The sequence below is a fragment of the Aspergillus sydowii genome, assembly GCF_001890705.1.
Source record: "Aspergillus sydowii CBS 593.65 unplaced genomic scaffold ASPSYscaffold_2, whole genome shotgun sequence".
In the NCBI taxonomy this organism is placed as follows: domain Eukaryota; kingdom Fungi; phylum Ascomycota; class Eurotiomycetes; order Eurotiales; family Aspergillaceae; genus Aspergillus; species Aspergillus sydowii.
Window position 1 is genome coordinate 2606111 of NW_024467860.1, and position 22103 is coordinate 2628213.

General features: G+C 48.5%; 14 protein-coding genes across 14 annotated transcripts; 8 read left to right on the forward strand and 6 right to left on the reverse strand.

Annotated features, from left to right (window-relative positions):
- The first annotated feature begins 1082 nt into the window (after nt 1-1082).
- On the forward strand, nt 1083-2548 carry ASPSYDRAFT_659327 (uncharacterized protein). Its single transcript, XM_040850337.1, has 5 exons — nt 1083-1109; nt 1156-1549; nt 1596-1625; nt 1674-2243; nt 2297-2548. Exons 2-5 carry the CDS (start codon nt 1343-1345, stop codon nt 2336-2338), a joined length of 849 nt encoding a protein of 282 aa, XP_040706491.1. The 5' UTR covers nt 1083-1109; nt 1156-1342; the 3' UTR covers nt 2339-2548.
- Nucleotides 2549-3843: 1295 nt separating this feature from the next.
- ASPSYDRAFT_86351 (NUDIX hydrolase) lies at nt 3844-5322 on the forward strand (the record flags this gene model as incomplete). The annotated part of the gene is made up of 1 exon (XM_040851650.1): nt 3844-5322. The coding sequence occupies one exon, from the start codon at nt 3844-3846 to the stop codon at nt 5320-5322; it is 1479 nt and encodes a 492-aa protein (XP_040706492.1).
- A 1764-nt stretch (nt 5323-7086) lies between these two features.
- On the forward strand, nt 7087-8449 carry ASPSYDRAFT_1168217 (uncharacterized protein; the record flags this gene model as incomplete). The annotated part of the gene is made up of 1 exon (XM_040840205.1): nt 7087-8449. One exon carries the CDS (start codon nt 7087-7089, stop codon nt 8392-8394), a length of 1308 nt encoding a protein of 435 aa, XP_040706493.1. The 3' UTR covers nt 8395-8449.
- A 298-nt stretch (nt 8450-8747) lies between these two features.
- On the reverse strand, nt 8748-9417 carry ASPSYDRAFT_86352 (uncharacterized protein; the record flags this gene model as incomplete). Its single annotated transcript, XM_040851651.1, has 2 exons — nt 8748-8887; nt 8937-9417. 2 exons carry the CDS (start codon nt 9415-9417, stop codon nt 8748-8750), a joined length of 621 nt encoding a protein of 206 aa, XP_040706494.1.
- A 112-nt stretch (nt 9418-9529) lies between these two features.
- ASPSYDRAFT_659348 (uncharacterized protein) lies at nt 9530-10007 on the reverse strand. Its single transcript, XM_040850338.1, has 2 exons — nt 9958-10007; nt 9530-9909 (listed from the first exon to the last, which is right to left on the reverse strand). Exons 1-2 carry the CDS (start codon nt 9970-9972, stop codon nt 9616-9618), a joined length of 309 nt encoding a protein of 102 aa, XP_040706495.1. The 5' UTR covers nt 9973-10007; the 3' UTR covers nt 9530-9615.
- Nucleotides 10008-10100: 93 nt separating this feature from the next.
- On the reverse strand, nt 10101-10979 carry ASPSYDRAFT_41356 (uncharacterized protein). Its single transcript, XM_040846261.1, has 3 exons — nt 10533-10979; nt 10231-10479; nt 10101-10182 (listed from the first exon to the last, which is right to left on the reverse strand). Exons 1-3 carry the CDS (start codon nt 10566-10568, stop codon nt 10168-10170), a joined length of 300 nt encoding a protein of 99 aa, XP_040706496.1. The 5' UTR covers nt 10569-10979; the 3' UTR covers nt 10101-10167.
- A 364-nt stretch (nt 10980-11343) lies between these two features.
- ASPSYDRAFT_41360 (uncharacterized protein) lies at nt 11344-12140 on the forward strand. The gene is made up of 2 exons (XM_040846262.1): nt 11344-11617; nt 11665-12140. Exons 1-2 carry the CDS (start codon nt 11611-11613, stop codon nt 11868-11870), a joined length of 213 nt encoding a protein of 70 aa, XP_040706497.1. The 5' UTR covers nt 11344-11610; the 3' UTR covers nt 11871-12140.
- Nucleotides 11880-14135, reverse strand: ASPSYDRAFT_143787 (patatin-like phospholipase family protein; the record flags this gene model as incomplete). Its single annotated transcript, XM_040841373.1, has 3 exons — nt 11880-12771; nt 12822-12891; nt 13046-14135. The coding sequence occupies 3 exons, from the start codon at nt 14133-14135 to the stop codon at nt 11880-11882; spliced, it is 2052 nt and encodes a 683-aa protein (XP_040706498.1).
- A 729-nt stretch (nt 14136-14864) lies between these two features.
- ASPSYDRAFT_41361 (uncharacterized protein) lies at nt 14865-15727 on the reverse strand. Its single transcript, XM_040846263.1, has 2 exons — nt 15639-15727; nt 14865-15586 (listed from the first exon to the last, which is right to left on the reverse strand). Exons 1-2 carry the CDS (start codon nt 15669-15671, stop codon nt 15047-15049), a joined length of 573 nt encoding a protein of 190 aa, XP_040706499.1. The 5' UTR covers nt 15672-15727; the 3' UTR covers nt 14865-15046.
- A 212-nt stretch (nt 15728-15939) lies between these two features.
- On the forward strand, nt 15940-16714 carry ASPSYDRAFT_41363 (uncharacterized protein). Its single transcript, XM_040846264.1, has 2 exons — nt 15940-16405; nt 16451-16714. Exons 1-2 carry the CDS (start codon nt 16118-16120, stop codon nt 16529-16531), a joined length of 369 nt encoding a protein of 122 aa, XP_040706500.1. The 5' UTR covers nt 15940-16117; the 3' UTR covers nt 16532-16714.
- ASPSYDRAFT_1168221 (casein kinase family protein) lies at nt 16585-18185 on the forward strand. The gene is made up of 2 exons (XM_040840206.1): nt 16585-16941; nt 16992-18185. The coding sequence occupies exons 1-2, from the start codon at nt 16866-16868 to the stop codon at nt 18170-18172; spliced, it is 1257 nt and encodes a 418-aa protein (XP_040706501.1). The 5' UTR covers nt 16585-16865; the 3' UTR covers nt 18173-18185.
- Nucleotides 18186-18335: 150 nt separating this feature from the next.
- On the reverse strand, nt 18336-18945 carry ASPSYDRAFT_41364 (uncharacterized protein). The gene has a single exon (XM_040846265.1). It carries the CDS (start codon nt 18934-18936, stop codon nt 18415-18417), a length of 522 nt encoding a protein of 173 aa, XP_040706502.1. The 5' UTR covers nt 18937-18945; the 3' UTR covers nt 18336-18414.
- A 515-nt stretch (nt 18946-19460) lies between these two features.
- On the forward strand, nt 19461-21122 carry ASPSYDRAFT_28318 (cupredoxin domain-containing protein; the record flags this gene model as incomplete). The annotated part of the gene is made up of 5 exons (XM_040844505.1): nt 19461-19708; nt 19772-19789; nt 19837-19931; nt 20146-20233; nt 20291-21122. 5 exons carry the CDS (start codon nt 19461-19463, stop codon nt 21120-21122), a joined length of 1281 nt encoding a protein of 426 aa, XP_040706503.1.
- Nucleotides 21123-21402: 280 nt separating this feature from the next.
- Nucleotides 21403-21986, forward strand: ASPSYDRAFT_129516 (uncharacterized protein; the record flags this gene model as incomplete). Its single annotated transcript, XM_040840531.1, has 2 exons — nt 21403-21755; nt 21804-21986. Exons 1-2 carry the CDS (start codon nt 21471-21473, stop codon nt 21984-21986), a joined length of 468 nt encoding a protein of 155 aa, XP_040706504.1. The 5' UTR covers nt 21403-21470.
- Nucleotides 21987-22103: the final 117 nt, after the last annotated feature.

Below are 22103 nucleotides of genomic sequence, written 5' to 3' on the forward strand. Positions count from 1 at the left end.
TCTAGGGGGCCAAGCGCAAGACGGCCATATGTCCCAAGAACTAGTCGAACACCTAGCAAATCACCTCCTCTGCGGCGAGTCGGCTTCTTGCAGGTACGCACAACATGAATGTTAAGAAGCAGTTCTCTAACGCCTTCCAAGCAGCTCTGCGCAGGCCTGACTTGTGACTGAATTCCTCGATATAAATAGTTCGATGTTTCGGATGCTTCCTAGTTCGCGTTCTTGGATTTGCACCATGTACATGTCGTTTACTCTCTTTCCTTCTCTTCTCGTTCTTGCCTGCTCTGTATTGGGTTTGCCTATACTTAATCCATGATATTAAGACTCCATATCTACTCTGCAGCCCTTAACACATGACTCAACGTAGCTTCTTGACCCGTCTTGATCCATAGGGCATCACTCCCCCACCTGTGGGTACCCAATAACGATTTGAGACCACAGTATGCGTCATATAATGCCCTTGCATTAGAGTCTGCGTGTTAATGCACGCGGTATTGGCACTATCTAACCCTAAACTGACGAGACAGATTCGGCTGGCCTACTATTGCCACGTCTTTGCACTACGTCTCCCTCCTACATCCTCTAGCTCTGCTGGTTCGAGGACCCGCTCCTCGGCTTCAGCGTTTGCTGCGGCCGGAGCGTATCCAGATCGAGTCCTTTATGGACGTCAGGGAAACTATTTAGTTGGCCGACTCGGCCACCGAGTGGTATCTTCTCTATGACTACACCTTTTGTGCTTACCTTCTCCTTGGTGCACCTTTGCCTTACTCCTGGCAATTCAGAGAGCCAGGCAAGCCAAAATGCCATGGCCTTCACCAAAACAGGATGTGAGTGTCAGCCATATTTTTTGTATGATATCTCTGACTGGTTTAGCTGGCTATTGAAGCCCTCCGTCCCGCGGCACGAAGGTCGCTGTATGCTCTATTTGTGTCGACTTGCGGGAACATTGGTTCTGGTTTGTCTAACGACCCTGATCCTGAAGGTCGGAACCTGGAAGTTAGCCGTACTCGATGGTTGGAGACGGAACTTTACCAACTCGACAAACAACATGTCCAACTCCTGGCTTTCTATGATATGCGGTACAGAGGAAGTGTGCTGCCGGAATCTTGGTATGTTTTAGTTCAATTTATAAGGATGTCACTAACATCTCTAAAGTGATGCTCAGGTTCCTACGGCTGTGACCGTGAGTCCGGATCTGGTCCATGCATTCTCCCAATTCAAAGGCCAGGGGGATGTTCCTATCGATGTGGCTTTATATTATAACTGCAACAACCCTACCATAATCGATGTTGCCGGACATCATGGTGAAGAATCTGCTGCACGATTCATCCAACAGAGTTTCATGCTCATGGCCATCGGAATCGAGAAAAATAACCAAGACAATATGGTCGTGAACAGGATACGCCGGGGCATTCTTGACCAACTCCCCGAAAGCTCGGAGCCGACTCAGTCAGATATCCTGGACTGTCTTATAAATTGTATTCGAGCACGCAAATATATTCCTGAGGCGGAGCGTTTTGTCCTGGAACGATGGGTCTTTGAGAACACAGTAAGTCGCTCAATCACACGAAAGGTAATATACTAAGGATATTAAGGATATAATCCGACGAAAGGTTGCGCGTGAGGTAAGTTTCAGTTGTCTTTTGCTGACTGCATGCTGATGGGAACGGTAGAATATACGTGATTACCAAACCCAGCTGCTGTCCATGGCACAGCCCTCGAGCGCACCTGACTACATTCAACCACCTACACCACAACCTTCCCCAGCCCCGTGCAACGGTTTCCCGTTGTCATATATTGGGCTCACTGGGCTGCCAACCCAAATTTTGAAAGTTCCGGCTCGGCTAGCGATTGAGTGCTACCACTGTCGAAAATTATCGGAGGCTACTCCCCCGAAGGCTACTCTGTATGAGTATAGCCGAAAAATTGCTGACGAGCTTAATGATTGGGCGCTCTATATTCTCTCCATATTCACCCTGAATGTCAACGCATCTGTATTATTACCATTGCTCCTGCAACAAACCGCCCATCTCGTCGAGCCCACGATTGAATTGGCCGAGTCTGAATATGAAGAGTTGTCCAATTCCTTCTTGCCAGACATGATCGATATCAACTGTGCTAAATTTTGTGCCAGATTCAGTCGTTTTGTAGGGGTCGAGTTGGAAGAAGGGGCTTTTGAAGACATGATACGGAGTCTCCTGAACTATCTGGATTACTCTCTTACAGTATTTCTGGTATCTGAGGTTAGTTGATACTATACTTGCAACTGCAGCTGGTTTACTAATAGCTATCCTAGAGAGCTCGAAAACCTTGTCTTCAATTACCTGTCAACCTCTAACCTTGTGCCCGGCTAGCTCTCGAAAGCTTTTATGCAGTGCAGAACTTGGATGTCTCTGAGGGGTTTATTGACTCTATGTTGGATAACCTCATTCCTTTGGTCCTGGGTATTCTGTCTCTTTTCACTTTAGATGTCGCACCATCGGCTTGCCGCGATGAGATCAAACTGTCTCCGTACCAGCGCTCCTTACTGGGGAGCTCTATTCGACAACAGAGGACTGATCGAATCTCGGACCTACTTTTAAAGCAGGAACCAGCGAAACGCGAGAAATTGGAGTCAGTTCTTTTGGTCCTGCCGATCAATCTTTGGTTGATATTCCAACATTGGAGCCAGCCTGATATACAACCGGTCAGTGCTCAATACCCGGCACTTTTACAACAATTGTAAGTATCACATCTCCTCTCGATCTCATTTATACTGGCTTACCCCTTAGACATAACATGACAGAGCTCCAAACTCCCCCGGACCTTCAACAATTTGAAAAGCCCTCTCCCCTCTCCCGAAACGTCACACCCTTGGTTTTACGCCTTTTCAATATACCAAACGTCCTCCTTGAAGTACATCTGGAAGAGGTCCGGTTACCTAGGACACTTGTTACAAAGGGGGCGGATAGGATGTTTGTAGCTAAATGCATGATAGAGCACATGACACAAAAGAGGGACGGTGGGTTCTATACAAAGTGCCTCGAATGGAGAAGGGGGGATAAGGGAGAGACGGACTACTTTTTCTTTCATGGCTCTGATATCAAGGAGGTTGAAGGGTATCGATGGTGGCCACTTACACGACTTGGACTGGATAGGTTGCCACAAGGTCCGGAAGGCACTAGGCTGTTCAGAACTTGTTACTCTGTAGCTACTGGAGGCTCTTGACAGCTTGATAGATATGCCGGTTTAATGCATTCTGAAAACACTCTTGATTCTGGTTCCCTTGCGACCCCTGCTTCCTTACACTCATCCTTGGATGCCGGTATCGTGTATTTGAATTAGTCGCTTTAGATACAATAAAATATCATTTTTATAACGCTGCTCTTGCTTTTTCCTTCCATTACACTGCGTATCTGGTCGGCATGGCTATCACTGTTTCCCTCGTCTCTGAAACTCCCGGACCGTGCACAAAAATTCCCGAGTAGAACTGACGACTAAGTAATACGTAATCTGGCTCATATAGTTTGATCCTGCGCAGCGGCATGCTTCTTCTACCCATTGGCTCGTTAAACACCCAATTCCTTGAGTTTATCTGTGGCCGTCACGCATCGTTTGGTCTGGTGCGTTGGGCAGGACTCGACGCCCATCTTCCTGCGGAGCATCATGGGTTGGCTGGCTATTACGCGTATCACTAGCACCGGGATTTTTTTTGGCTAACTATTGATTTCGTAGGTTCATCAGCCTGCCTATAAAAGGCTGAATGACTCCAGAGTACCTCCATGATTGAATGTAATCGCAAGTTCTTTCCCTCCAAATATTACTGAGCGGCCACTTCCCAGCCCCATCGAAGCCTTTTGCGCCATGACGACTCAAAGCAAGCAGATGATTGACTGGAGTGACATGAAGAGCATTCAACGCGAATTTACCAGAAGAAAGGCAAACACCGACAGCCCTATTTGCTCGCAAGAAGAACTGGAGGTATTTTTGAAAGGTTGGATGGTGAAAAACTGGAAAGGAGAATTGGGTGACGTTCAGCCGCTTTGGCAGCTTATCAGTACCCAAAATCTGCTTAGGCCAAGGTGCCTCCTGTTAAAATTGGCCCAGATAAGATACCACCAGGGCCATGGCGCAGAGCTCCAGCTCCATAATAACGTCAACCTTCAACGTCTGCCTCCTCTGGCTACTTCTATAGAGAAATTGTTGGAAGAGGGGGAAACCGCCGCTTTGAAGTGGAAGGTTGAGGTTATTTTCCACGCATTTTTATTGATGCGTGAAATTGATGGGATCGGCATCGAGTGCGAGCTACCTCTATTCGAAAATGCTGAGAAACCGTCGCCACGCGCGCTATTGACGGATGCTACCTTCGCAGGGTATCTTCTACACTTGGCAAGTCCGGAAACGAAACGGCTCTGTCTTCACGGAACCCCAATGCACGAAGAAACTGCATCGGACCTGAATAACTTATGGGACATCTTGCGTGACAGCCCTTACATAGCTGTACGACATTCCTTCCGCCGAGCTGTTCAGGGAGAGAAACGCAATTGGTGGTACGAGGGAGGGCCATGGCACGAGTTCGGAAGGATCTTCGAATCCGTTTTGGAAAATGCTGAACCCCTGATTTGTGAGGCTCGTGGATACGTCGCGCGCATCTTCGAAGAATTCTATGCCCAATTCACGGAGAAACCTGACGCTTTGGGTATTACCTGGACGAAAGGAGAGTTAAATGAACTCGGAAAAGTCTACTATGGAAGAGTTTGTCGCACAGCTGGTGATATTGAAGGTCACCTTTCTGGATACCGTGACAATCCTGCAAGTGCCGTAGCGTCGGTGCTGCCGATTATATCACCTGAGGATATTGTCCACCATCATAAGCCCCCTCCAACTGTCAGTCAGTCGAAAAATATCCACGCCATTAATGGGAAGGCATGTTGGATCAGTGTTTGTGTGGTTGCGATATCAAGTTTGGGAATTCTTGTTCTCCAAAGGGCTGTGAAGGATGGCTCGGGGGGGGAATGGGAGCCTCCAAGTGGAGAGGTCGAAGCCGGTTATCAGGTCTGTCAAGGAGGTCAAAGGGTGCTATTCGCACAAACGAGCATAGAAAGCCAGGTCCGGATCGTTTCTTCGAGGGAAAGGGCAAATAGTCACCAACTATGGTATGACTTTAAGGGCTTCGCGAATGTTCCTAGGAGCCTCGGAAGTGGACCTCTTATCCGGTTAACTGGGGAGCACCAGGACTTTGCTTGGAGTAATGGTGAACCTGATCTAGCGCGGGATAAGCACATTGGAGAACTATTGGCTGAATGCGACTGCATCAAGATAGCCTCATGCAGTGAAATATAAGCTGTTATATTTAACATCTCTTCCAATTGGATTTAACTCGGTTCCATTTCAGTATCCCAGTAATAAACCACGACATGCTACTCACGCAATCAAGCATAGGCGAAACAGAGGGAAATGAAGAAAGCCAAACGCTCTAGAGAGACAGCTTCTCCCTGGGGCAACGCTGATATTTCGGAGCCCAATTTAGGCGGACTTCAACCTGGTAGACCTGCGTAGTTGATGGGATGATGCGGTATTGCTCCGCCTGCGCTTCCCTAGAAAGGGCTCATCCGATGTGGTCCGAGGGCGAACAGGGAATAACCTTGCAGTGCTATCCTAGAACATAGCCTTCAGTGAAGGCGGGGACAAATTTTATCTGCACTCCCTGTATCATGTAGCCTCTAGCAAAACAGTTCTGATGGCAGTCTCTGACACATCCAACGGAAAAGTAAAACCCGTCAAGATCATACCCCTGGGTATCGTAACAGCTTGGAAGGAGTTTTCAACAGATAGCGCAACGTGTCGGCAGCATATGCGACGCAAGGAACTGACGCCGGCACTCATCATTCATCTGGCTTGATTGGATAACAATGTGGGCGTGAAAGTATGCATTAAAGCATTTTGCACAATAGCCATGTCCACAGCCCAAAACAAGCTCAGTAGTTTCACAGCAGCAGAGAACACAGGGGTGGGACTTGATGGTAGGGTTTCCTGCAACTGCTTAGTATCCATGCTTGAATTTTAAAATCTACTTTTGACTGACCCTGAATGCTTTCACAGAAAGTGCGCGAGTCGCCTGGAAAGCTAACTTCACTCGTGGTGTCAATCTCAGTCGTGCTTGCTAGAGACATTAATAACATATAAAGGTCAAGAGCACTTCTCATACCTCCGACAGTTCTAGAGGGATTCTCCGCAGAGTAATGGCTCTCGGACTGGCTGACATTTGGAGTAGCATTCTGGTAGATATTTGGCTCTGTTGGCTGTTCTGGCCCTAGACAAATGACCACGTTGCCAGAGAAATGGATAGTGTGAGACATGGCTGAAAGGATGCAGTGGAAATTTAGCGAAGGGCCTTTATTCCACGGTTGTGCTTTATATAGTTGACCAGGAGGCCACCAAGGCAGAGGGGCACGTAAAAGATCTATATTTAGTGAGTGATCGCTGCCCGGAAACACCGAGGACCAGCAATATCACCCACCCAGGAAGGTGCACCCTGATAGTGCCATAGATATTACGCCATGGATTAGGCACATGTGACAAGACCACAAACGTAGGAGCAGAACGGCCAACCGAACACACAGCAGGGTTCAATTAGGATTAGCCACTATGGATACCCTGCTTGCGGATACAACTTCACAGCCCCTGAGGTCAAATTGTCGCGTCACGCTACTTTCAGAAGCACCGAGAACGAACCATTGCCATGAATATGTGAAGGCCTTCCGCATGATATTCTGTTTGGGCGTAGTGTATCTGATGTGCCACTCACCGTGGGCAAGACCGATGGTAGCATTGACCAGCTACTCCGTCTGACCAAGAACTCATGCGTAACAGGTCCAAAGGTAGAGAGCTGGACCTGCTCCCGAGATTGTGCTATGCTGAGATCATCTGGAATGATTGGACCACAGATAAAATAAGTTTTTGGTGGCTTCAAACGGTCTATATTCCTTCTAGGCATTGCCAGAATGGCGCTACCAACAGCTGCACAGCCTCCCTTACCTACGATATATAGCTTTATTCTGCCATCCGCTTTGTTCCAAAGACGTCAATTCAAAAGTATCCATCAAAATGGCCTTGCAGATTAGTCTTTGTGATCTCCTCCAGTGTACAACATGTTTGCAACACAACCACAATCCTACCACACGACAGCCACCTAATATTCTTTCTGCTGCTACAGACAGAGGCAGTATGGACACGATTGACCACTGCATTTCAGAAATGATCTCAAATCCATTTTCCACCGGAACACGAGAAAGGCTCGTTAGCCTCCTTGAAAGCCACCCCCCTAAGACTCGTCTTCATGTCTTCCATGATCTCCTACGTGAACATCCAGATAACAGGTGGCTTATACGCCAAAGAGCTATTGCATGTACAGACAACAATTTACACGACGAAGCCTGCCAGGCATGGCTTGGGCTAATAGAGAAGTATCCGCGGCAGATCCAATTCCAAGAGGGGTTGATCAATGCAGCCCGCCCGCTGCGCTCTGCTCATCGTCTGAAGCTGTTGCAACTAGCACAAAGCAAAATTGCTATGGGGCACTACTTGCAACATGATTATGATAATGCTTATCATGCCTTCCGCTCCATACTCACATCGCAACATGGCTCCGGTGCTAAAGACGACGCGAAGTTGCTGATACTCTATTGTATTGCAAAGGGCGAAAAGTCCGCAGTTCCAAGGCGATTGCAGCATTTACCCTATAAGTTGCAGAGGGAAAAGTCTATTTACCCTGAGCCAACTGCACTTGAGTGTTGCAAAATTCTTCTTCAGCATAGACATCTGGAAGAAGCAGCAAAACTCTGGGCCAAATTTACGATAAACACGGAAGATTACAATGGATTCCTATCTCAACTTTGTGAAGAATTAGACAACCAGAAACACCAGTTGGAGCCAACAATTACTCTATCTGTTTGGGGAGCACTCGTAAGTGCCCAACCCGATAGTCCTCATCTCTTGGCTAGATTTAGGGCGACCTGTGAGGAATGCCTGGATGAGAATGTCGCCGCACAGAAAGTGAGAGCACTCCTTTGTCAATATCCCGGAAATACTGCCCTGTTCGAAACGCTTGTTCAACAGCTCAAACTGGTAGATGCCGAAGAAAGATTCAGGATGTGGAAAGGTCTTATAGCAAGGATTCCTTACAAGGGAAGTTTTTGGGTTGAATTGTATCTTGCACACAACAAACTTCGCAACAGAAAAGACAACCCTGATAGTATCTGCATGATATGTACTGATAGGGACCTCGATACTTGTTTCTCAAGCTGCGGGCATGTCTGCTGTGCGCACTGTGCGGAAGCAATCAACCGATGCCACTTGTGCAGAACACCTATCAAGGACAGAGTCAAAGTCCACGCTATTGTTAGCAACCCGTGATTGGAGCAGCTCGAGCAAAGCCCGTGTTCTTGTGGGGGGACTATATGGTGGCTGGATTATCTGTGGGTTAATTCACTCACAATACATTGTACATACTGTGCATACTTTTCTGGAGTATACCAGCTCCTTGAAAAAGAATAGTAACTACAGCAGTAATGGACTGTTTCTGAACTTTTTATTGACTTATCATTATTCCTCAAGCTGCGATAACCTATCTCTACCTCACCACAGCGATGCGTTTCTCAGGCGAGCCAAATTTAAAGACGGTATATGGAGACACTCAGGATTTCCTAAATATAATTCGAAAGGACCCCCCGCAGCAAGAGAGTTAGGCAGAATACTACCGCACCTATTTAGGCGGACAGCCTGGCAGACCTTCTCGGTTCACTGTATGACCGTCTATCACTACGCTTCCGCTTCCGTAATATGGGACCACTTGATATGGCCCTGGATAGGACAGGCTGACCTGCCATATCTCCTTCATTCGACATAGCTTTCATGAATTAGCGGAGACGCTATCGTAATTTGTATAAGAAACGAACCTTGCTGGAAGCTGGGTGGCACGGGGGAGTTAGGTATAGTTTCAACCCCGGCATCGTTCGTGTTCTTCGGAGCCTCGGGTTCGGTGACAGGATTGTAGATAGGCTCCTGAGTAGGTGGGTAATCCAATTTGCTATCAGCATCGGAATCCTGGCCCCCTGTAAGATCTATGCATTGGATTGCTCTAATGAAGATCCTACTCGAGCGCGCCTCAGCTCCAACCGTACGTTGAATCACACTCTGCAGCAACCGTCCTGCTTCTGCAATCTCATGGATACTGTCATGACTGGAGAGGGTGATCTCTCTTTGATTGTCATCTTCAGCCATTTCGGGATCTTGGATTGTAATGTTGCACTTATAGAACTGAGGTCCAAGTCTGAGGTTGGCGATGTTGTCGGTCTTCATGATGAAGGTGGGAGTGAAGTCATCATAAGATGTGGCAGGTTTATCGATGTCAGTCGAAGGACGGGTTGGCTCGGCCATTTTGGCGGAGGCAGGATGTTGGAATGTTTTAAAAATGTCAAGAGGGACGGCAGCCTTTTTATAACCAAGCCAGCGCTAGCGTGCATATCATTCACACACGACTGGCCATACAGTGGGAATCGGTTGGCTACCAGAAAAACTATGTAAGAACAAGGTGCTACAACATAGAGAACATAGACGAAGAATGGAAAAACATCATCAATTGATCTCCTCGACTCGACAATCATCAAAATGGGGGCATACGCGGAAATGGCAATGGCAAACTTCTAACTCGCGCTTGAGGCGTTGGTACTCAGTGTAAAGCGAGGTATAGGATTTGTGCAGTTTTCCATATTGCTCTTGGAGGTTATTATACGCAGCACGTTCGTTATGATTCTCGCTTCCGGCGCTGGATAGTGCTTTTTCAAGCCGCGCGATTTGATGTAAATGGTAGTGTTCGCGTGAGAATAGATCGCGAACAAGAGACCAGGTATCGATCGAGGAGGACTGAGGCTTGTATGATCTTAGCACCTGAGATATCGTGCTAGGTGGGGACTGTACCTGTACTGCTTGCATATTGGGGGTTAATGCTTGGTAATTCTGGAAAACGAACAGTTACTTTTCTACCCAGATCCAAATCAATTACTTATACTGCACATGGCGCTTGTATCCCTAAATGATATTTATTCGATATGACTTGTACACTGTTTTATTGGCTGGTGCCTCCCCCCCTCCCCCCCCAAACCTTATAGTACCCTCCATTGTTTCTATTTATTGCTGAGGGACCTGCGCAGCGTCAGATAGGGCCAAAAGGATACCGTACTTGTGCCTTACATGAATTTGGATGGAGAGAAGCTGTCTCCATTTGTTCTCGAGTGCCGATGCAGTCCGCTGTCGATCCGCAGGGACTTGTCGATTGTACTCCAGCTCAATCAATCTCCAAGGCATACCAGAAGATTTGAGAGCGATAAGCAACTGCACTTCGTTCGGGTTGTATGGCTTGTTGTGACCAGAACATAAGGATTCATCCATGACGATTGGAGTAGCTTGCCAGGGCTGGAATTTATAGACGATTGGAGACGGCTTCGAGAGGATCTGTGAGCGTCTCAAAGAATTAAGTTAGATGAGCAACTTACAGTGGATGCTATACGGCAGCTTGAGCATTTATGCATGAGGCTATATCGAGTTCCCGACTCGAATTTCGTGTTCCACTGAAGTTACGTCACCAATTTTCCTTTTGACGACGCCATAGGGATCCCACGGTGCTCATCACACAAGAAGACGAAACACACTTTCTTACTGGGCCTTGATATTCGTAGCGTACTGCGCCGCAAAGACATGGCTCCGGTACAGAGTGAAGGTAGGGAACACTCAGGTCCCCAATCAGGAAGCGAGCGTCATTGGAGCCACGGCCGGGACTGACATAACACGTAAAGTGATATTGTTTCTTTGTTCTGGTTTTCGAACTCGAAGTTTAATGTGTCTGGTGCCAGTGTGTTGGGACAGCGTTGTGAAATGTAGTCCAATTAAGGTCTGCCGCCGTTCCGTGCCAACGTAAGTGTCAGCCGCCCCGTATGATGATTGGCCGAAAACAATGCCGCTTTCGCGATGGTGAGAATCCGTCGGCTCGGAAGCGCTGCGGCATCCCAAGTCGTAAGTTCAATTTCCCGCTGTTCAGCACTCCTCCAATCACTGGCCGCTCAAGTAACGGCTGATAAATGCTCCGTTGCAAATAGTTCGCACGGTAAATTGTTGGAGTAGGTAGGGATCTCACGTACTTTTGCTCGCGCTTATGCGGCGGTGTTCTGTTGGTCTCATTAGCTCGTGGCGCGGCTCGTGGCGCCACTTTTCACAAAGGAGGGTGGCCATGTTGATTGATTGGACAATGGGATTGAGCCCTATGGACAAAGAAAGTTTAATCTCACCCGACCTAACCTTGCACGAACCGTTCCACGAGCCAAGACTAAGGATATTGCCGCCAATGCAACCGTGCCAGGGCCAGGCCCTGGATGAAGGATTAGCGGCACAGTCAGGTTGCAGACAACATTTTCTGGTCCATGGCCAGCGAAGAGCCAGATTGCGTGTCATTACACTGGTACATCACTTTCCGTTATGTTTGTTTCCAGTTCTCTCTTTTTATCTTAAGGAAAAATCCCGAATCTGGAACCTTCAATAGCTCAAGTCAGTTCCGCAATTTCCCAGTGGCCCCGAACCATGCCAGGTAAAGCCCATCCTTGCTTATTACACGCATGTTGGCTTACAAGTTAGCCAACAACTTAACCGAGAGCAACGAATTGGTGGATGATAAATCACCCCAACTTCAAAGCGAGAACGACATCATCAGCCACCTGATACGACAAAACAACCAGCTTCAACAGATTGTTGCAGAATATAACGCACTGATACGCACGTGCATTGAAACAATCAGTTTGTTGAGAAAATATAAGACCAACAAGGTGGAGGACGCTCAGTAGATTCGGAATTTAAAGCTCTATGAATTTTCTTTTCCTCCGCTGGGCCCCTGTCCGAGTCATACATGTAGTGCAGTTTACCAACAATGGGATGTCATGATTAGAATGCCCGAAAGGTGAATCCAAACCTTGTTCCTCAATGAACTGCTGCATGCTTTTTGGAAATGCACTCAATCGGCGCTTTGTAGCACCTAGCCGCAGTGATAGTGCAATTGTTTCGTCCAGACTTCGGACGTAGAAGCGGGCCGCGAGGGAATACCGATGGCATGACGAGCAAACATCGGCGGCTGACAGGTATATGCCGAGATTTATTTGGTCCTTGAAGAAATCCTGTCGGCCTGGTTCTAACTGAGATAGGCGGCGAATCAATGGCTCGGGGGGACACCGAGATCGGATCGTGCCTTTGCAGTGGAAGAAACCGGACTGGTACTCTGGCATAGCATCCAGTTGAAAAAAAAGACTGGAAACCAGCAAGGTTACGGCAGCCTCGCTGCTGTTTTGCCAGCTTGACTGGATTCGGGTCTGCTCGGATAAATATTCCATGCACCTGGTGTCATCCATGGAAGGCATTTTATGAAAGCAAGGATCAAATCGGAAGTAATGCTCTTTCGCATTGTCATCCAGCCGTGAGTATTGTTCCAACCAGGGGACCCGCCCGTCAAACGTGCGCTGCATGGCGCGGTACACTCTTGGAATCCACCCATCGATCAGGATATTTCTAAATGAAGATGGCTTTGGAGAACGGGGCCCCGTTCCGGTCCCAAGGGTGATAAAAACATCAGGGTTTGCGCCTGGCCACAGATGCTTTACTTCTAATTCCGCCACCGAGGCCGGATTGTTGTATCGCGGTATTCCTCCGTCCTGAAAGGAGCCGAGACCAGGTAAACTAACTGTAGAGAACAATCTGCAGAGTAAGTGAGTAGATGGAAAATCGTGTTCAATGGGGTTCCATACGAAGGGGCAGCAGCCGTTGCACGAGCACTAGACGCGTGAGTATCAACCATGGTTTGGAATGGGTTCCGGACTTACGCTTGCCAAACAAAAGGCTCACTCCCGACTTCCGGGCGGAGTCTCTCGTATACTATATCAAGTCAGCAAAGAAACTTCACGGCATGATGATGTTTCCAAACCTGGCTCCATCTGTCGTGGCACGGTACCGTTGTAATTAGTAAGAATACACGAATCCCCGTCAAGTGATGTCACGGTCACTGCCACTTTGCCTGAAGATATCAGGGAGGCTGGAGTGCCATAGAGTCGCTGCGTTGGGGTGTAATGTTCCATCAGAACATCATCAAGAGCGGAACCGTGATACTTTTCGTCGTGGAGCCAAGCGCCGATCCATTTTCGACGGAAAGAAAACACCTTTTTTGCCAGTGTTTGGAAAAGTGTCTTGCATTGCGCGATGTCTAGAGCGCGGGTGGTCATGCTCAAGACAACCAACCCACCAGAGCTGCTACCGACCTTCAGCTCAAAAAACTCACCAACCGGTAGATCAGGACCTAGAATTTCTTGTAGGATCTCGAGATTCTCCAGCGAAGTGACAACGAGAGAGCCTCCCCCATCAATGGCTAAAACCCGCGGGCCGGCTGTACGCGGTTTCATCTTCACTGTGAGGTTTGCCAGTGCGCCGCATATCACACACTCGCGAACGATGTATTCATCATATGCATGAGGTGCAGGCTCGCCAAATACCTCTGTGCAGGTGTCACAAATTGCATGCCCACACGTTAGCACATGCTCAGGGTGGCGTCGAAGGCAAAGCAAGCATGTCATGTTTGATCTCGCGTGTGTCCAGAATCTCTTCTGGCTTGACAAATTCCGCCGATGGATCTCCCATGCCGGTGTCGAACTCGTAGCCATTTCGTGAAAAAAATCGCTCAGCCGGGCTTCAATTTTATTGCATTGGATCCGTACAATGGCGTCGGTGCTGTAGCAATGCCGAAGTGCACGATTACACGCATCACGATAGAGTGTTTTAAACACCTCCAATGGGCAGAAATGATGCATACGGATGGGATAAGCATCCATCAAGATGGTGGATGCGATATACGATGCCACCTCGTCGTAAGGAACGCGTTTACCTGCCTCCAGAAAACTAATTAGATGGGAGGTGAACGCTCCGTCGAGAGGATACCACTTCCGGGCAGCTTTTATATGGTTAAAAGGTACAAATGGCTCGGCACAAAAATGCTGCAGGGAAAGCTCGAAAAACGCATTCAGATGCGTGGCGGAAAACAGAACCTGGCGCTGTTCACGGATAAGCCTCATGTTCCGTAGCTGCTGGGTGACTTCCTGGCGAAGACCCAGGTATCGTGATTCCGAGGAGAGCTCCCCGGGCGGCAGACGGCAAACTTGTACATCTCCAAAGGCGGCGTGAAAGGGAACGTCGCCCACATGGAGGAGCTCATACAGGAAGTCTCCATCCTCCAGGAGGTCGTGTGTGACGCTTTGTTGTTCACTGACGACGATAACCCGTGGCCGCACCACATTAGATAAATTTGACGCCGAGCCGATACGAGCCCAAGTGCACAGTCGCTCGCGTACACCCTCTAACCCTCCCATGTCGTCTGCGAAAACGCAAAGCACATCCACATGGAGGAAGAGAAGTCGGGAAAGAAGAAGGTCATACAATGAATGCGCGGTGCTTGGAAGGTCTATGGGGTGGGCCTGATCCGGATGGCAAATAGAAATGTTCTCCGACGACGCCAGCCGCGGTTGGCAGGTAGGGTCGCAGTCCGCGAAAAATCGCGGCTGCAGGGAATGTAGCGTCCGATTATCTGAGCGCAAATTGATGCATCGCTGAAGGCGGTGCTGGCCACGGTAGTTGCCACCGCATAGTTCTTTCAGCGCCTGATCTTTCGATCGGCGCCCGAGGCAAAACACTACCTGGGGCAATTGGGTTGACGGGTCTGGTAGCTCAGCTACGACACGAGCAAACCTTGAGCCGTATACCAGCTGTGCAGTGGGCCCCTCCGCGAGTTTAACCCAAGAGATATGGTCGCACTTTGCCATGTTTATGTATTACTATTGTCTACTTCATTCTCATACCCGGTATAAATAAATGCGGATTTGCTTATGAGCCATGCTTTTCCCGCACCAGGGTTCTGCGCTCCATGCGACCCCAAACCGTGGTCCATGCCAAACTCCTTGGATAATGGCCATAGTATTAGTAAAAGTTCCTATCCGAGCCTCGGCGCACTTTGAGACCGGCCGGTTGCAGCATACTGTTGGCCCTCCAGGCGGGCGATGCGCTCATCTTTATCTCGCAATATGGTACGGTATCGCCTCTCCATTTGATTTTCAAGATCCAAAACCACGTCAGTGATTTGTCTAGACCTGTCATTAATGTCTAGATGGCTGTCTTCCTCAAGGAGCATCGTATCCACCAAACGATCGATTAAGTGGAATTTCCTCTGCGTGCGGTCCAATTCAGCCGCCATGTCTTCGGCCATCGCCTTCTCCACAAGTAACGACTGTTGCGTTGCTGAACATGCTGCCTTACACGTGATGATCTCCTGTTCCAGGTAGGCATTCGAATTGACCGCGTTTTGGTACAGTCTCTTCCCAATTTCAAGCTCTTCTCTGAGCTGAGTGTTGGCAACACGTTCCCAGTTGAGCTGCTGCAAGTAGAAGGCATTCTCGGCTTTAGTCATTTTGATTATGTCGCTCGCTTGCCGGTTGATTTGTTGCAGATAGGTAACATGAGATTGCTGCATGGCCTGGGAAAAATGTCAGCGCGCGAGTTTGATGCATACTTCCAACAAGCCTCACCTCTGCATAGGCGCTACCGCTTTCTTCGGACATGGCAGATGGCTGAAATGATGGAATCAAATGGCCTTTGAGCCAGAACTGCGACTGGATGTGAATAAGTGTGTTACAATTAGATCCGAATCAGGATCATACCCTGTGCTATTTATACCACGTAGCATCACAACGGGTTGTCCGTACGCCTCCGAACTCTTCCACCCCCTCTCACCCAACCTCCCCTTTCCCAAGCACATAGACATAAAATCAGCGACTATCCAGATGGAGGGCTGCCTTGGAATCTGGTTGGTTGGCAGGATCTAGGGCAGCTGGTTCGGAGGCGTGCTCGCGCCTTCCCCGAATTAGTTCGTGGGACGGCTCGTGGGACGGTTCCTGGGCCAGTACTCCAATCGTTTCTCACCAACCGGGATTCCTATTTTATATGAAGCTGTCTCCAGGATACCAGTGCCTCTCTCCAGCCACGTCTCCGACAAGTACTGTTCACAATGGGTGGGCGATCATGGACAGCTGAAGAGGACATCCTGCTAATATTTCTTGCCTCAATACGCGTGACGTACAGAAATATTGCTGGTCTTTTCAAATTGAAAGGATTTTCTCGTACCGAGTTTGGTATCCAAAGCCGAGCCCAGTCTCTCCGAGAGACGCAAAATCTTGGACACGCATGGTATTGGGATTTAGGGATCGTTGACAAGTGGCTAGACAAGGTAGCTCAGGAGTATGACATTGAGTATATCCTTGTTCCTACGCCGGAGGAGATGAATTTCATGAAAGCCGTAAGCCATCCCTTCAAAGCTGGAGACGCAAATTGACAGGTACAGAACCAACCCGAAGTCGACCTGTGCTTCCATTATTCTCTGAGAATGTTCCACGAGCAGCAAACAGGCGAGATACTGGAATGAGCGCTACAGGGCAAAGCGGGTAGAAGGGAATACACATTTTCTATTGGATTAGTTCTAAGCAATATTAAATGTACAGCTATTTTATAAATAGATCATACCTCTTTATGTTTGGTTGGCTGGAAGAGTGCTGATATTACCGCCGAGGACGACCACAAAACCAGCGCCCATCTTGTGGCCTCCCGGACCCATTTAAGCATGGAATCTATTCCTAATAAGAGGTACTCAATTAATTCACCAATTCATACACGGATCTGTCCGCTTAAGGCCGAGTGCCGGAGTTATACACAATTGATCCGACAAATCAATCACCTAACCTCAGTGGAAACCTGGAGCTATGATGGCCGAAAGATTATTTGTTGGGCCGTTCGAGCTTATTGAATGGCCCGCAGCGCTTGGTGAACAGGGACGTGGTAAGTAGGGCTCTACGATACCGTGGACTATATAACTAATTGGGAGTCAGCCCGACATTATGTAACACTGGAGACCGTCTCTGTCAAGACAGGTTCATGCTTATCCTTAGACAGGGAGGTGCATACCCTCCAGGCAGCAGCTGGTGGTGTTGGAATCCCGCTTTTACACTGGTTTGAAATAATCAGCGGAAAGGAGGTCATGATAATAGACTCCTATGGCCCTACTCTCGAGGAGCTTTTCTCCGAATCTGGCCGTTACTTCAGCATGTGTACCCTGCTACTTTTGGCCGACCAGCTGCTCTCTCGGGTAGAGTTCATCCACTCCAGGAACATAGTGCATGGGAATCTGAACCCTTTTTCGTTTGCACTTGGGAGTTGCGGATGGCAGGACCAGCAGGTCTTCTTGGTGGATTTCCGTGTTGAAACAGAGCCTGAGCCTACTCCCCGGGACGACCTCCTTGCAGTCAGTCATATTTTATCATACTTTTATAACCAAGCTGAGCCTTGGGAGCAGTATAGGCACCAGAGGCACCAGAGTACTGATATACCTGTCCTACGTGCCTTTACCGCGGCAATTCCCTCTCGTGGGGCTGTGAATTATGACTTGCTTCGAGGAATTTTCCGCGAGGCATATCATGATCTACTGGCAAACATTGGATTCGCACTCGATCTTAAAGGCCCTCGAGCGATGGGACCTGGTATGTTGCCGAGAATGGGCGAGTTTTCGAAGGTGAAAACAACAGCACTCTTCGATGATCTTAACTCGTCTCTCTCACGCATCGGCAAATTGAGCAGCCCACCTAATATCATTTTACCTTGTGAGATGTGGGCCGGGTTGCTGACCGAGTTCAATAAAGCACTGCACATTTACATGGTTCTACTATGTCGAGATCGAGCATCGTGTGAGAAAGAAGCATGGGTTATGGGCGCATACCACCTGCCTAATCGACTATGGAGAGACCTCCGCTGGTTTCTGAAGTGCATTAACAACGCACCCGAATCCTTTCGTCTGGCAGTGATAGGAAAAGTCTACAACTTCTTAGCAGCTTTGTACGATGCCATCCCATCTTATCGGATATACTGGGCGGAATATCTTCAAATCCTAGCCCGTGCGAGGAAAGGCTTGGAGCCAGAATGTGGGAAAGCAGCGTGGACTCGGACAATTTTTTCCTGGCAAGATGTATTAAATAGACTGCAAGCTAGCAGGAGTGTGCTGAAACAAATGCAATAGTTAGAGGCCCCAGCCAGATTTTCACTTAGTCAGTCATACTACCCTAAGTTGACTTACTTAGTCCTAGAACTATTAGGGTCTAATACCAGAGCCAGGGCCTCTGTTTCTTCCCTCAGAAAGCATAGCCTTTGTAAATTCAGCTTATGGGTTTGTATATTTGGTGGTTTGTATATTTGTTATTCAGGTCTGCTAAACAGCTAATTTTAGATACATCAATAGTTTTTTAGGAACCTAAGTAGGACTCAATCGGTGGGAGCCACGACTTCTGCGATAGCTTTCGTGGGTAGCATGTGTGCGGCATCTGTAATACTGGCATAGGCGGCGCTGGCCTCCGCCGCATAAGATGCTGCCACAGTAATAATGCTTGTCACATCCATCACAGACTGATACCAATCTTCATAACCCTCATCAGACAAATTTTCATACCACTGCACTGTCTGTTTAAATATGAACTCCCCACTAACATGGATACAGCTAAGACCCTCGGGGCAGCATCGAACCTCGTTGTCATACAGGAAACAATAGTCTCCGGGGAGGCAGTGCGTACTTGCTGAGCAACAGTCGTGGAGATAAGGGATGCAGGCGGCATTGCAGCATTTTTCGTTCGCCGGGCAATGGTGAAGGTCATCGCAGAAGTTGGGCGGATTGGATAATAGATCAAGGCCGTGTGTCAGCACAGTCTGCCCAGGAAGGATTGGGGCCATGTTGCGCGGGAGAGAAGCAACAGCGGACGATAGCAGGAGGAGCGCAAAGATATAATCCATGTAGAGAGCCGTATCAATAAAAGCCACAGTGAATCTAGAGCGAAAAACGAAAGTATATTTGTCCGTTGGTTTGGCTGTCTTATAAAGATAAGCCTGGCTTCGGCGCTCGGGCCCAGGAACGCCAGGCATGGGAAATAGCAGCGGGGTCCATCCAGTACGTAGCTTCCATTGGCCAAAATACTTTCACGGGCACGGAAGTGGCGAATGTAGGCTTCTGGGCCCCCGCACGGAGACATTCGGGCGCTTATACCAGGACTTATATATAGTTTCATCCACACAACCAATGGGTAACTCTGCAGATCATCGCGAAAGCGGCTCGAGGCTCTAACCACTAAAAGGTTCATGGAAGTCAGACTATTAGAGACAAGATTGGTGGATGGGTGTGCCGTGGGCGTCTCAATGCCAAAAGTAACAACCCCTGAAAGGAGTAACACTTGATCACGTCTTCCATGGCGCTTCGAGGGCAACATCTTGGAGGCTATAAAGGAAGGTCTTTCTGCCTGCGTGCAAAATTACTACCAACAATGGGAGACCCAATGATGGACGCATTCCTTGGTTGGGAAGATCGAGAGACTGTTTTCACCTTTGATTTTCCAGTTGAATTACCCTATACGCAGATATCTCCAATCCTTCCATGCATTGAGCCACTGCCTTCTGTTGAAGACGTACCGGATCTGATACCTGACTGCGAGCCTGTGGCGCAGGATGCCATCGCGAAACTGACAAACTTAGTTGGCGAACTGTTGAGCCGAGTTGCAATTCTTGAGGCGCAGTAAGTGACGTTTGCCTATTATCTGACTGGAGTTTACGATGCTGACTTATGTCTACGGTTTAGGTTACGATCCGAATCTCGGTAAGAGATCCCTGATACTGGTTATAGCCGACTTCTGGTAATTATAGCAGAGAACGGGAGGCCCTGGAACGCTATGTTGAAGCCCGCTTGCCTTCCCCAAATGAATTGAAGGACAGATGCGAGACGAGCGACGGTGGCTTGGGTAGGTAGGACTATTCTGGCCGAGTAAACTATGGCCAGGAACAAAGCGGCAATGGTGGCCGAGTAAACTATGGCCAGGGCGAAGCGGCAATGGTTTTGCATCTTGTGGGGCGGTTTTCTGTGGAAAAATGTGGCGTTGCGGAAATATGGTATCAGACAGGATGTACCAGGAGTATATTATGTCACTGCGCGTCCTTCCCAAAATATGTGTCCAGTAACTGTTAACCCACCGAATGTAAGCATGATTATACAAAGTATCTTGCCTCTTGCCTTTGCTCTTCGCACGTTTGCAACAACTGTGAAGTAAGTACTTGAGCAGCCTGAAGCTTCCTAAAAGACCTCCTCCTGACCATATGGCAGTGTGGATCAGACGGTTACGTTGCAGGTTGATGAAACAGACGGTCAAGTTATCCACCACGTCTCTGTCGGTCTTCAGGGGAGCCCAACCTTTGTCCCGAACCGGTTGAACGCGAATATTGGTGATCAGATCCTGTTCGAATTCCATAATCTTAACCATACTTTAACTCAGTCAAGTTTGGACAAGCCATGTGTGCCCATTGGAGGATTCGATACCGGATTCAATGAATATAACCCTCAGGACAGAAATAACGTCATTGTCAGTCTGACCGTGAACTCGCTCGACCCACAATGGTTCTTCTGCAAACAGGACCGGCCGTTAGCTCACTGCCATGCAGGCATGGTGTTCGCCTTAAATCCAGGTGACCAAATGGGGGCCTTCCTGCGAAATGCGAGGAGAGATAACGACAACCTCGATAAAGACCCTGTTTCCACGGAGCAATCAACTTCGACCCATACCAAAGAATCAGGGACTGCGAGTCCCACTTCACCAACTTCTCCCTTTCTGGGACACGGTCCCGCCTCTCCAGTAACTTCCGGCTCAGTTTTGGCGTCTGGCGCTACTTCTAGTTCTGCAACTACTGGTCCTGTTTTCACTTCTGGCTCCACGTCGGCGTCCCAAAACAGCTATGCCTCTGCCGCGGGGCTTGTTACCCCGGTTGTCGTCACTACTGTGACCCGAACAGTGGGCTGCACTGGGACTGCGAGTGCAAACAAACGCTCTAGCTCCCCGGCGGTCTTTTCTTCAGAGGGACATTCGTCAGTATTTCCTCCTCTTGTTATTAGTTTTGGTTTAGTACTTGGCCTGGCAGTAATAATTGGGGTGGTGATGTAATTATCTTGAAGCCTTTGCTAGTTACCAGGCCTCACTCGTTGTTTACTTATTAACTGAGAGAATGAAAAAATTATCTACGAGCGATTTCACTTCCATTGACCCCGCCCCGCCGATGCCCTAGCTGCGTCGAAAGCGATCTCGCCCCTAGCTGGGGCATTGGTGGAACCGCGCGGCTAATTTTAAGTTCTCAATTAGCGTGGTATATATTTTCGGAAAGTCATGATCTTCGCGCCGCTTAAAAATAGTATAGCCACCATAAACTGTAAAAGTATGGCTTTTGTCCCTATAAAGCTTCTTCTGGAAACCCCCTGCTTTCAATACCCATCTACCTGACCTGACCTTATCATCATGCCTCTTTATCAACACACCCCTTGGAGAGAGAAACGACTCGCCAAAGGCCGCTTTTCGGATCCTAAGAAAAAGGCCAAGGCCGATCGAGAGAGGTTCCGCCGCAATAAGTGGACGTGCTTTAACCGACTGAATGGGCTCTACCTCGATGGCCTCGACGTGGGCCGGGAAAGACGCATTTATGTCCTGATTTCGAGTAAAGGCAAAGGCCTTAGTGGATCTGTCCAGTATTCCACCTATAACTCCCATCCGGAAGAGGACTGGGTTCCCACTCCTGATGCAGTGGTAAGATAAAACCTTCACATCTAGGATACGCTAACGCCCACCTAACAGACCGAGAACTGGCCGCAAACCGAAGAATGGAAGCCGGCGGATTTTGAGGGGAAGGCTAAGAAGCGACAGAATATAGCCACCAGCAGAGATGCTAATTCAGATCATTTTCGGATCTCTGCTCCACCGAAATTGAAACTTCCTTTGACGCCCATTCTCGATCAATTCTCTTGGAATATTAAATAGTTATCAGAGAGATCACAGACCTTCTTGGAGCAGAATACATATTACCAATCTTGCATTTCGCATTACGCTCTTCTTCTTTGATCTTAGAACACTTATGAAAGAGTGGTTATCACTACC